Source organism: Seriola dumerili, unplaced genomic scaffold (assembly GCF_002260705.1).
Source record: "Seriola dumerili isolate Sdu_G_001 unplaced genomic scaffold, Sdu_1.0 BDQW01000449.1, whole genome shotgun sequence".
NCBI lineage: Eukaryota > Metazoa > Chordata > Actinopteri > Carangiformes > Carangidae > Seriola > Seriola dumerili.
The window spans coordinates 4,535,839-4,550,012 of NW_019174704.1; the positions used below are offsets into that span (position 1 = coordinate 4,535,839).

General features: G+C 39.4%; 1 protein-coding gene across 2 annotated transcripts; it reads right to left on the reverse strand.

Moving 5' to 3' along the window:
• Positions 1–661: 661 nt before the first annotated feature.
• Positions 662–10,323, reverse strand: LOC111234613 (transcriptional coactivator YAP1-like). Of its 2 annotated transcripts, XM_022762781.1 has the most exons (10): positions 10,302–10,323; positions 10,095–10,142; positions 9,528–9,761; positions 8,032–8,231; positions 7,126–7,280; positions 5,064–5,165; positions 4,730–4,830; positions 4,371–4,489; positions 3,817–3,917; positions 662–2,895 (listed from the first exon to the last, which is right to left on the reverse strand). In XM_022762781.1, the coding sequence occupies exons 3-10, from the start codon at positions 9,729–9,731 to the stop codon at positions 2,714–2,716; spliced, it is 1,164 nt and encodes a 387-aa protein (XP_022618502.1). In that variant the 5' UTR covers positions 9,732–9,761; positions 10,095–10,142; positions 10,302–10,323; the 3' UTR covers positions 662–2,713. The 2 variants fall into 2 exon arrangements, with proteins under 2 accessions (XP_022618502.1, XP_022618503.1); XM_022762782.1 differs by lacking the exon at positions 5,064–5,165 and having other exon boundaries at positions 10,095–10,309.
• Between the last annotated feature and the right edge of the window lie 3,851 nt (positions 10,324–14,174).

Here is a 14,174-nt window from a genome sequence, read left to right on the forward strand (position 1 = left end):
GTGTAGATAGAATAAAATACAAGAACACAGCATCCGTAATTAGCATGGTGCTTTTCTGAGGAGGCACCGCAGGGTCCTTGACTTATGCTGTGACTCTCCAAATGGCCCTGAAAGCCATTTTTAAAGCACAATATTTTCCTCATTCCTCAGAGAGGAAAATTGGAGCCAAGGACACAATTTTAAAAGAAAAAAAGAAAAGGATGAGAATGTGGTTTTGTATACATGGCATTCATGGTGATCATTTATCAATCCCATGAATGAATACATGAGGAAACTGAAAAAAACTTGGTGTACTGGAGAAGCGTTGTGCAACATGTTTTGATTTTGATGGACTTGTTTTGAAGCTCACACTGGTCTGCAACTCGCTGCGTGTGCATTCTCAAAGTAAGAAACAATTCATTACAGTGAGCATCGAGACTGCTTTGTTTTTTTCTGTGTTACATTATCATTGTTTGTTAATGCAGGGCAGACTCTTCAAATCAAGTGGCACTTAAATTGCATTACCCCTCAACGATAATGCATGACTGAAAGAATAATGCACACTTGATTTTCACAGTTAGTGATTACGTCGCTTGGGCAATTTCCAGGAGTCTGGTAATTTAGGAAGTTATGGAAAACAATGGATGCATGAACTGGTAAGAAAAATGAATCTGAAAATCTGAATCAGCAGTGCATGCATCCAAAAATGGTCAGCAAAGTGTAGATCATTTGTGAGTTATAGTGTGGTTTTAGGTAAGGAGCTAAAACTGAAACACATGGCTGAAACTGTTACTGGTTTTGTGTCTTTCTGTGGGAGAAAAAAAACAATGATGCCGATGAATGAATAGACAATTTTTAAAAATGTGAAGAAGAAAATGATTAGGAATGCATCACACTATTAGTGGGAAAGGTATACAACAGCTTAATCTCATAGTCAGAGGGGTGCTGGCTGACTCAATTAATTTTTTTCACTTACTGAAAAATCTCGACCCTAATGGTAATTATATGGCGTCACTTCTTTAACAAGGGGTGAACATATTATTATTACAGCTGTACAATATTATGTAATCTAATAAAACAAATCTGCAATAAATACTACCTTTGTGAAGCTTATATTCAATGCTGGAGTAGACAAAATGACTGGACCACTTTACAATAAAATGCAATCCAATACAACTAAAAACACTAAAAACACAGCATTAACAAACCCTGAATATTAGTAACTTCAAAATAGGTGATTTTATAGCAAGGCTGTTGCAGGATTTCCTGCCGTGTTTGAGAGCGGGCGTGGGCGACTTTGAACCCACTTTTATATAATAAAACTGTAAGTTCAAGGTAAAAAGAGCAGAGGTGCTATTTCACACAGCAAACGCCATATAAAGTATCTAAAGAGTGTGAATACCGTTTAAGCCGTCATCTACTGACTAAATTGATCACAAGACTGGATGTGTCAGGATTACTGTATCCTGAGGAAAACACTGCATTGTGTTGGATTGCATTATACTGACCATATGTTCATTTACTGTAGACATTCTCCATATATTCCAGTGGTCCTTACTGTCAAGAGAGGCCCTACAAACACATTTTACTGTTAGCTCAAGTTAAGATTCCTCCGCACAGGGGCCTTTATTTCTCTCTAAGTGGTTTTGACAGGCTTTGATTTGTTAGGAATGAGGAAGAGGGTTTTTTTTTTTTACTGTGACTAAAGATAAAGCTTATCCTCATGAATTTTATTTTGAAAAACCTTGCAAGATCCAATCCATGTTCAGAGCAGCCCGACACTCTTCAACACAAACTTACAAGTTACTCTGATTAAAGTTTTTGTTCTGTATTTTTTGGTTTGTGAGCATTTTAACTGACCATTTCTAAAGTTTGAAAGTAAATGGGAGTTTGCTTCATCTTCTACTGACTCACCAAAAGGGTGCCTCCTCCTCTCCCTGATGTTTCTGTGTTGCAAAAGTAGCATGAATTTTGGTTTTACTGAACCAATGTAGCGTTAATCGATATAAATTCTTTGAGTCATCTCTTTCTGGCAGTGCCGATGCTTCTTCAGAGCATGCTTTGGACAACTGTGAGCATGTGCGTTAAAATGAAAAATTACAGGCTGCTCAGAGGTAGTAGAACTACTGTAGATGTTGCCATTTTGTCCCAGAGGCTACATGAAGTAACAGAGATAAATGTGGATATGATATTATTTTGTTACAGTTCAATATGTTTTGTGCATCTTTTAGTTTATTTTAACATGTCTTCTTTGTGTTTCTTTAACTGTTACATGTAGACTATTATGACTTGGCTCTGTGTTTTTAAAAGATTGCTGCAAACAGTATTACCCAAGTGGGGATAGCAAAAAAAACAATCTGTACTCTAAAATTAACTCTGACGTACTTTACCAGAGACGTGGGGAGCATCATCTGAGGTTGATGACTAAAAATGAATGTGTCATAAAAATACAGATCAGACCATCAATGCATCTCTGTAAGACCAGGCCCAAAAGGAGGAGAATATCAGCAGCTTACCACCTTCTGTGAGAGTCAGGTTTTTATATATTCCTCAGGGTGTGAGTAGTGTTAGGTATCCATCACTCAACAGTAGCGTATTCTCTCAGTAATGATGTTCGGTACCACTTTTGAAGCAAAAAAAAAGAAAAAAGAAAAAAGAAAAAAATCCTCCAAAATTCTCAGTCACGTCATGAAGATCTGATGTCAAACCATATTTAGGCGGTGGCTGGGTGTGTCTATAGCCAGGTGAGCAGGCTGTCTCTGTCCATATGCGACCCAGAGAGAACCGTCTCCATGTCCATCAGAAGGTCCGAACTGAGACCCTCGGGGATGCAGGGCATTAGCTCCTCGCCCTCAGACATCGGGAGCACAGGCATCGACTCCTGTAAGGTCATCGAGGAGTTGTCGCCAGAGTCACCTACAGAAGTCAGAAAAGATAAAATGACTGAACTGTGTTGAGAATCTAAATATCAACAGTGAGCTGAGCAAAATTTGGAAATTTAGTTGGGCTGTTGGGAGTTTTTTTTATTTTTTTTTATTTTTAAACAAAATAAAGGACAGACTTTTCAATTGAGCAGCAGCTGAATCAAGGGCAGGTGCTGTGTTTTTTCCCTGCAGGAAGTTGTGTATGTGCATAAATAAATGCACAATTTATGTTTTTCTATCTCTCTCATCTGTTCAATATGTAAAAATAAATCAATACAGTGCTACTGAACACACACAAAAAATGTAATTAGATAAATATGCGCACAAATACAGATGAATAAATAGAAAATAAATAAACAGGAATTATCAAGGCATCATTAGGATGCTACTTGAAACTTGGTGCAGTCCAGTATAGCTGCCAGGCCAAGTGTTTTTCTGTGTTCTTTATGCCATTAGAAAGATGAAATTATTTGTTTCCCTATGAGTTATATTAATAATTAGTGAGAGGCCAGTGCAAAAGTCAGAGTTTACAACTAATTTCCATAATTACCATCGTTTTTAGCTCTAAAGTAGATCATTTCAGGTATTACAACTAAATAAGCCAGTATAATGGCTATCACTGGCTAAACTTGCGGCACATTATAAACTGCACCCAAAATAAACTGCTTCCCATTGGTTGCAGCATAGATTTAGATCATTAGATGCCAAATCGGAACACTGTATTCTTCATTACTTTGGTTTCAGTAAAATACACATAATATTTAGTTTGGAGGGATGATTTTGAAAAAAAAAAAATCAAACCTGCTTTTCCACTTCAGAAACCACAGGTCTATATTTCATGACTTTGTTTTTGGATGGTTGTGTGTGTGTGTGTGTGTGTGTGTGTGTGTGTGTATGTGTGTGTGTGTATTACCAGTGTCCATGTGATCCACAGAGCTCAACATGTGGTCCGACGTGCGGGGTAAGCTGCTGACACTCAGACCACTGTCGGTGCTCTCATTGCGAGAGTGAGCGCTGCACAAGAACACACGCACAAAAATATTCCTTAATTCCTGATCATCATCCCTTTTTAACAAAATAATATATACAATACTTTTTCCTGGAACTATGCAAATATTTTCATTGAAACTAACAGATTTATTTTTCATGCAAATTGCTGCCAGCGAAATTAATAGGTTATCCAGAGTAACTGGGACATTGTTCCTGGAAAGACACGCTTCTGTTGAGTCTTTGAAATGTCATTTTTCAAAGCTTTGAGCTGCATGAATGGAATTCCACTTATCCCCAATGTATGGAGGCAGCAGCAGATGTTGAAAAAGTGAATTATTTCTACACTTTGTTGATGCTTTTACTGCAATAAAGTTTATGAATATCTTTTACACTTCTGTCACTTAATGACAACAACTGTCTACCATTTAAAACTACAGTCACAGTAGCTACATGCGATAATATTAAACATGTGTTCACCCATTAAGTGTAGGTTCGTGGTTGGAGGATCTGATCCTGACATCCAGAGACGGGACAAGCGTCGGTGCGTTCCTGTCATGGTCCATCCCACCGGTCATCTGGTTTCTTCCTCCTGCCTCCTACAACACACACACACACACACACACACACACTGTCATCTAAAACTCAAACTGTGTTGAATGAAACAACATTTTCATTACTGTTGAGTCTGAACTGAATATATAGCATAATACAACCAAATGACACAGGGAATCACGTAACTGTAAAACAGCTTGTGCAGGTATTAGTGTGATTCCAAATGAAACGATAGAGTTTGTGGGTTACGGTACATCCAACTACAATTTTATTTGACCTCTGACCTGTGGTGTGATTTGGGGAGGGAGGCCTTTGCATCTGAGCCTTTCTTTTTCCTGCCTTTGCTGCAATGCCAAACCAAGGATGCCCGGGTTCATCTTCTGTGCTGGAAACATAAAATTCATAGAAAAAAGACCTTTTTGACAATTAAGCAAATATTTCCAAGAGTTAAAACATTTCAGTAATAACATATATGAGCAAAAATTGTCAAAACTTTTGCGATCTTTCTTATTTTTGTTGCTGAACAGCAACTTGTGATGGTGGACATTGGAACAAAATGTTTCTCATTGACAAACAAGAATTGTCAATTCAGGAGACACAAATTTGATAGTGTGCTACCTAGACGCGGGGCGACCCATGTGGTGGTCTTATTTATGTGATCGATGTAGTACACCTCTCCATCTGCAGTCACAGCCTGCTCCCAGCCTTCAGGCAGTGGACCTGAACAGCAGTGAAAGTACACAGTGAGTGATGTGGATGGAGTGCATGGAGTGCTGAGAGTAAAAAGTAGAATTTGGCCCACGTCCTTTAATGTCTGTGCAACTTCTAGTTTGTAGAGATTTTAGAATAGAAGTGAAGGTTAGTGGGAAAACAGCTAAAGTATGTTCTGTAGAGTAAAAATGCTCTAAAATCTGGCCTGGATGCAGTGGATGGGAGATTTTGTAAATAGGTATGCAGTATTATCCATACTAATAAATAAAATAAAATAAAATAGGGGAATCAAAGTGTTCTATTCTTAAAGGGTCTGTTCAGCCAAATTACAACATTTAAACTCAACAGCAGCTCCTCTTTAAGGACACACTGCCCCAGTTATTATGGATATACTGGTAAATGCTTTGCTTCTTATTCTTCTTCTTTATTTAAACCTGCATTGATTGATATTTTGACCACTTGGGGGCAGTAGAAAATAAGCTGGAAACAACGCCGACATACCCTATAAAGTTGTTAAAGTGAATCTGTTGCCTATTTACACTTTCAGAGGATTTGGATTAACATTATCATTAACTTGGAGCCGAGTTTGTGGCCACATGGCCGAGGGTTTTGGGCTCTGTTTTTGGTCTCTACCTACTGCTGAGGGAGATACGCGGCTCTTTAGCTGCCAAACGCTCCACTGTGTTCACCAGCTAGTATCTAACTGTGTTTCTCAGCTGTTGCTGGTGGTGCTGAGCAGGTAGTGTTCGGCAGGTTTTTAGAGTTTCCTACTGCAGCCAAAAACAAGGCTGATAAGAGTGTTGAGAGTGAACCAAAATAGTATAGTTGCGCCCTTGAGAACCAAAACAATGAGCTGAGAGATGCTACAATGGTCTGTAGAAAGTCAGATGATAACTTTCTGTGGGTTCATCTTCCACACAGAAGTACTTATTTGATCCTTCGTTACCAAAAGAAAAAAAAAAAAAAAAATCAAATTTAGCTGCTTTAATGACATTTCATTGTTTCCAATCTCATGAAACCACAAATTAACCCCCCACCCCCCACCCCTTCATGCTGGACATAAAGAGATTCCTTTCTAATGTATTCGGTATAAGTGATGGGAAACAGAATTAATGGTACTTGTCCTGCGCAAAAATGCATTCAAGTGTTTATCTGAAGTTAATGTGACGCTTCAGAAGTCTTCAGTGGATAGTTTCCAAAGTTACAATTTTACTATAAAATCCCCTCTTTGTGCTTCCCTGAACAGTGTGTCCTAGTTGAGTTCCAGTGGAGGGATAGTAACAAAAGTAAGTGCTAAAAGCAATTTTAACTGTGGTAGATATCCCCTTCATTTGCATATGTATAACCTGGGGATCTACAGTAATAACGTCCAGTAAGAACATGAACACAATGATTACAGAGAGCAAAATCCATCTCAATGTTCGTATGGGCACTGACTTGAAAAATCTTTTAGGTTCAAGTCTGGCCAGGGACCTTTGTTTCCTTTTTGTTTGTTTTTTTGTAATTTGGGTGAACCGACCCTAGAAAAATTTGAAATGAGTGGAATATATTCAAAGACAACCATGATCTAGCAAGCTATAAAACTTGCATCTAACTAATAAAAACACCTATATGAATAAACTGCTTGAGTTTGACTTTCACCACTGTTTTTCGGAGAATTAAGATTTCTCTCGCTTTAGTGGAATGCTCTCACTATCGAACCTGAGAGTCCATCTTGATGCTGATGTCATTAAAGTTCACCCTGGGTTTTAAATCTATGAACATGATTGTTCCCAGCAAAGTCACAGAAAACCATGGATGTAGACACCAAAAGGGAATCCCGAAGAAATCACACCCAGCAAAGACCTGGCCCGCTGGAGATGGAGTTGAACTATGAAAAAGCAGGTCTGTGCTTTAAAGAGAAACTAGAGGGTGAGAAGGGGAGGGGGAGGGGAGGGGGAGTGTTAAGGGGTGGGGAGCAGTGTGATACCTGTCTCTGGGTTGATGTTTTGTGGTTGCGTAGTGGGTGCTGGGTTGCTGAGGGAGTGGGCATGGACCGGAGTGCCAGAGATAGGATGCTGAGCTGCAGCCGACTGCAGCTGCGAGAGACGAGGGTCGTGCCAAGTGGTTGTCTTATCCAGGTGACTGCAAACACACAACAGGTCTAAACGTATCTGTATCTGTTAAACCACTGTAACCTGACGGATGAGAAGCGTGAGGTAGGCTACGTTTTGCCCCGGACCTGCTTTACCTGTACTACCAGATGTGCGCCTTCACATATACACTCACACAGATCAATGTCACAGGCTTGTGCTGTGTTGTAAACTACGGTTGCCTTTGACAGGAGTGTGAGCTGTCAGGCCATGTGCTCCTGAGAATGAAACCGGCTGAAACCACACTGGTTGCAAAACTAGTCAGAGCGTTTTCTGTTTGAATGCAACAGATCGAGTTTAAGTCCTGGTTATATCTGCACAGTCGTATGTCTCTCCCCATGTCTCTCTTCCTTGTGCTTTAATGATCTAGATAAAATTAATCAACACCCATTTTGATTGTTTAATCTTAATCTTTTAAGTAATTTATGTAGAAATTTAGCTGGTTCCAGCTTCTTAAATGGGAGGAATGGCAGCTTTTCTCTGCTATAAATGATTCTAAACTGAACCTCTTTGATTTTTGGACAGACAATCAAACAAAACAAGACTCATTTGGGCTTTTGGGAAATTGTGAAGGGTGCTTTTTACTATTTTCTTCCATTTTATAAAACAATAGATAATGCAAAAATGTAGATGTTAGGACAAGGTGGGGCTTAGTCTCTGGGTCTTTCTACACAGAAAAGCCTTCAAGTAACCTGCAGAGCAGCAGATGAAACACAGTGATAAACAGAAGATAGACCTCTTACTTCAGGAAGTATCGTTGGCCAGCAGGCGTTTTGGCCATTTCCCAACCGTGGGGGAGTGGCACGTCGTCAGGTATGATCTGTGGCGCTGCTACATCTGTTGCTTGAGTGGAGAGGGAGTTGACTGGGAGGGAGGCAGGGGAGGAATGGGCGCGGACGTGATGAGGAGTGAGGGAGCCGCACACGCCTCCATCCGAACTGGCCTGACGAGAAACAAGTAGGTTGACAACTGCCATGACGAGCCACAAACAACAAATCAGAAATTTAAACCAGCAGGAAGAAAAGGTTTGGATGGATACCAGAGTGAGGAAAGGTGGAAAGACAAACACTTTGGGAAACTGGTCCTTCACATGTCTGGTTGCTTTACTTTACAAGATGGTTTTATCACTTCTGCCAAGGAGCTTGCTTTGCTGGTAGTTTAATATTACTGGCAAAGTTATCCAAAAATCCTTTAGTGAACATTTGAGTTCAGCGAATTTCAATATTTGAGCCACAGCTACAAATCTAAGAGATACTTTCAAGGTGTGTTTTCAGGTCATTAAAAAAAACAAAAACAATATTGAACATGGAAGTGAAGTGATGCCGGTTTGAGTGCTGGTGAAACTCTGTGACTACTTTCTAATCGCTAGAAGATCAGCCCAAAATATTTCTCACTGTGGCTTAAACATCTCATCTATAATATCCAATTTTATCCTTAATCGTAATTATAATCTCCAAAGAGTGGGATCCAATAGTGTTGAATTCATACACCTTAATAGGAAGTATTAAAGCCCAAGGTGCCCTTCAAATGTCTTGTCTGACCAGGACTCCAAAACCTAGAGATATTCATAAAGGAAGGCAGCAAATTTTTGGCATGACTTAACAAATCAATCAATTATCCAAACTATAGCTGTGAATATTTGAGTGGATTGACAGAAAAGCGAATTGACAGCTACTTCGATAATCAAGTAATTGTTTTTTTTACTGTTGTTTTTACCAAAACGTTATTGGGGTCCGTGCTCGTCATTATCATACATTATAGTAAATTGAGTGTCTTTAGTTTTTTCAGAGTGTTGTGTGAACAATAAATCATAATGTAAATACATCACCTTGGGTTCTGGGAAACAGCAATGGGTACTACTGTGTCACTGTTTCTGACATTTTATAGACCAAACAAATAATCGATTAACTAAGAAAATAATGGACTGATTTATCAACAATGAAAACAATTATTCAGTTCAGCCCTAATCAGAACTGCTCATCAGTTTACTAATTGTTTCATTGGACTGGGTGTTTCTAATATTTTGTCTCTCATGTATGAGAATGGGGGTGGACAAAATATTAGGGACAAACACCTTTCCATACATTTGCAGTCTAATACAACACTATCACTAACTACTGACACTAACAATCAGGTTTGGATTGCTTTGTTTTAACTGTATTATTGTGATCACTGTTGTGTGAACTGCAGGGCTGTAGTTTGTCATGAATGTGGTGTAGTTACTAGCTGTTGTTAGTACTTGTCTGGAGTGGCCGCGGGGGTCCGGCTGCCTGAAGAAGGAGTCCGGCAGTTTCCTCATCCTCATGGGCAGAGAGGCCGGCTGTCTGGTCGCCTTGCTGGGGTTCATCACCGCACTGAAGAGGGCCTCCAGCTCCGTCTGCGAGTCCCCGCGGACGTGCACGATCTGCTGCCCGGCCGGAGGCGCGCCGCGGTGCGCGTCCATGTCGCCAAAAGTTCGGTGTCGAAACAAAATCTGTCGAAAAGTTCAATCACACAAACAAACAAATAAACAACCGAGAGAAGAGACGCCAGTGGCCCGTTAAGATTAGATGCGTGTGAGTGCTGGAGTTATGATCGGATTTGTTTACACTCTTTGCCCTCCAACCCCCCTCCTCCGCCACCCACCCACCCCATTTGAACTGCTGTGTCGTTGTCTATTTCAAGCTGTAACATATCGGAAGTTAATCAGCTGTGAAGAGAAAAACAATCAGCGGGTAGACAAGTCGAAGGAGAGTAGTTTAGAGCAGGCATCGATGACGAAAATCAATCTCAGTAGTGTGCAACACGTTACATGCCTCCCACATACCTTCAAGCAGCCAGACCGTTTTCCCCCTCTCTGTCTCTCTCTGTATTCCTGCAGGAAAAAAAAAGTGAGCTGGAGAAATCACAGCCGGGGAAAACACGCAGGCGAACACTGATTTCCGAGGCAGACTTTAAACTAAAAGCCTCCTACAGTGGAAAAAATACATATATGTGTATGAAACTAGTTGGAGAAAAGTTATTTCAGCGAGACCTCCAAACTTTTTTCACATCCACTGTTGAGTCCAGATTCATGTGATAGTGCTGAGGGGCGGGGCTGCGGGGTTTAAAGCTGCCGCAGTTGCAGGGGAAATGTTTCACTCCAACACAAGACTCAGAAAACAAGTCGTTTATTAAAGTTTTATTCACAGCTTCAAACGGTTCAAACAAGTCATCTCCAGCCACGAGAATGTAAACGGAAATGAAAGATATTATAGTCAACTACACATATTGGGTTGTTCTTTAGTTCTCCTCTGTGCTGTTTCCAGTTTTTGCGGTTTTTATGCTGCTGTAGGAAAAGAAGCAGAGGGCGAAGTGTAGACAGAGGTGACAAAAGACAACCACAGGAGATATATTGAAGCGGAGAAATGAGCCGGAGACATTCCCCTGAATCTGGGCCTGGGTCTGGCCAGGTTTTGGAGGGGGGTGGGGGGGTGGGGGGGTTGGGAAGTTGCATTGGGAAAACATCCGCCCCTGATGAGGCCAACCCAGCCGGAGCCTGTTTGTCCGTGCAAGCAACAGCCACAGTGTCCTGCCCTCTAGTGGAAAACATGCACACAATGAGCTGGAGCTCAGCTGGCCAACAAACTGAATTCAAGAAAAATGTCTGGTTGGACTGGTGCTATTACTGTGCATCCAATAACTCATTCAATTATTTCATCATTATAAGTCACCAGAAATAATACAAACCATACCGGACATGGAAACTCTTACAAATGATTGTAAAAAATGAATTATGGATATTTAATGGTGGATGGTGATGGAATTTGTCATTTTAAGAGGGAAATAGACACGAATTCACAAACAAACATGGATAAACAAGTTAAAAACCGCTTTACAAGTAGCAGACTGCCATTGTGCATAATTTTAAACTCATGCTGTGCAGCCAAACGTGATTCAAACCCACAGAACTTTATTTTAACTTCCAGTGGAAATCCCTACAGTTCCAAAGATACCAAATATGTCACAGACTGCAATTTGGAAAAATCTGTATGAAATGATGCTTAATGAATCCATATTATTTCCATTTAAATGAAAGGTTGTAAATAAACATTTAAATATTACACCCTGTAAACAGCATGAAGCTTCAAACAGTGTTGAAATAAGCTGATACAGAATATATGATATGTATGATTTTAACAAACTTAAAGACCCTGATCATATATTTTCTCATTCAGCTTCTTAATATGAGTGAACTAGTCAGACATGAACACAGTGTTTTCTGCCAGAGTTTGAATAGTTTTGGTTATTTCACATGAGAGAGTTCTGTAGTTATAGCTCTTCTTATTGATATCTTCTTATTGATATCTTATAATAACGTATACTTCTCTGGGCCAATCAGGATTTAGATATATTGTTGATTCAGAATATACGTTCACTTTCAATCAAATCTGACCAAACCACACACAAACAATCTTTATGAGGCAGATTGACTGTCTTAAACCCCTCCTAAATAATATATAGAAATGTTTTTAACTCTGATTTTTGCTTATTTAGTAATGTATTTAAAGTTATAGGAAATACTTACATTAAATGCTTTAAAGTAAGGGCAAATAAAAGGGGAAGACTGAATATAAAGGAGTTCAAAGAGGGATTATTTCTATGAGTTTTATGCAGATTCCATTACTTCACTCTACAATTATTTCTCCATTTGCCAAGTGTTATAATTAACACAACTTTCTGGGGCTGTGTGCACACAGAAATGAATGAATGAAAGGTTTTCATGCATAGTTTCCTTTTACAGTCAAAATGAATTGGGCATGCCTAGTCCAAGAAAGAAAGTTCCCTTTCTCCTCTTCACCAACAAAAAGAAGATGAGAACACAATATAAAAGTAGGTAGGTCGTTTAACACTGAGGCGGTTCAAGAAATGGTTTCTAAAACTGTGATGACTGTGGTGGTCAGAAAAGATTTGTATGGTGCAGTTGCAAGTCTTTGCTCTTTGGTTTTGCATTTTCCTCAGTTTCCTCTCCACTGTCTCTGATGTTTCTACACCACATACTGGAGTGTGACTGATAAAGTGCAATTCCTATTTGCATCCGTGAAAGGAGTTGCATAAACTGGGGGTGAAGAAAAGGGCAGCAGAGATTTTCAGCAGCCCTGCTCACTCTGAAACCACTTAGATCCATCAGACGCCTCACCAGCTTCTTCCAAACAATAATCCTCAAAAAAACATACATTTTATTACCACACGTATTGCTGCCTTCAACTGTACACCTGTAACTCTCATACTGTACACATCTACCATGTTATGTGAAGCATAACATATTCAGCCTTGGGAGTTCTCATGATTATCTGTTCACACTTATCCTCCAAGGTCCCTTATATTGTACCATTTCATAGCGTACAGTGATCACTTACTCTTTTGTGAGAAATAGACAGTTTACAGCACGTGTGTGTGTGTCATGTGTGGTTACTTGAGCCTTTCATTTCTCATAACTTTTCATTTAGTGTATGTGTCTATTTCTGCCCCTGATTAGCATCACTGTTCATTCAGATTCTAATTTATTTACCTTATAAGAGGAAAATAATGTGATTCAAAAACATGATACACTTACTACACCTCCTTGGAGATCAGCAACCTTGTTATTTGCAGGTGTAGAATATAGCTGAATAAATGTTTGGGGAGTGTTATATACCAGCTGACTTATGTTATCATCACTGTGATAATATGTATTATTTGTGCTGAAATTATCATTTGATTCTGATAAATCTGTATGACATTAAAGATATAATATTTTCTCATTTGGACTGGCAATAATACAGTTTCTTACATGTCAACTGTCACTATTATGTTATGTTTTTAAAGAGAAGTCTGTTTAACCTTTCTGATGCCACATACATACAAAATTTTTACACATATTTTTTATGCACCATGGCGACTGACTAAAGGTCAACACAAGAATTAAATGTAATGTAATACAAACCAGTCGCCATTAGATGGCACTGTCCTTCCTTAACACCTGTAACGTGTTGTTTTGACATTACTGTCACATTAATTCTCAAAGTGCAAAAACAAACGCGCAGCAGTGGAGGAACAAAGTGTATGATAGAGTAGATTTAATGGTGTCTGTGGTCTTTTGATTATTACCTCTGCAGCAGGGTTAAACTTTCTTTCTTCTGCTGTTTTCCTGAACAAAATCATTTCCACACTGTTTTTTTTTTTGTTTTTTTTTTTTTTTTATCACTGCCGTTTCTCTGCCAGATCAGAGGGGCTTAACCATCACAGGTGGCTTTTCAGGTGCCTATTCACACAACAAACAAAGCAGCTAGAATGAAGTGGTTTCATTTATTCAGACAAATCATTTCATTGTCACATGTGGTCAGGGCTGAGCTGTGGGGTTTATTGGAGAGAGTTCTGTCAAGATTAATACAATAATACTGAATGATGATGTCATCCCACTTTCCCTAATTTAGGTTTATGTTCAGTTATGAAAGGCAGCTTTCATATTATTAAATGACCAGTGTGTAGGATTTATGGGGGTCCACTGGCAGAAATGTAATATAATATTAAGAATCATGGTGTTTTTGTTAGCTTAGAGTAAGTCCTTTATATCTACATAGGGAACGGACAAACTAAACACCGGCTCTAGAGAATGCCTTTCGCGTTTTTACGTTACCTGATGACCATGGAAAAGGCGGGATGAGGGGAGGGGTATTCTGTTGCTTTCAATCCCCAACCTCACGGTTACATGACGGTAATTCCTACACACTGGTCCTTTAAACAACCGACATGGTTTGACGTTATATTTAGGTTTACTAGCAGCATTTCTACATGACTCAAGCACATTTATTTAATTTTGTACTGTCAACACTTAAGTTACCTTAAAGCTGCTAATATATATACAGTATGTCCCCCTCATGTGTCA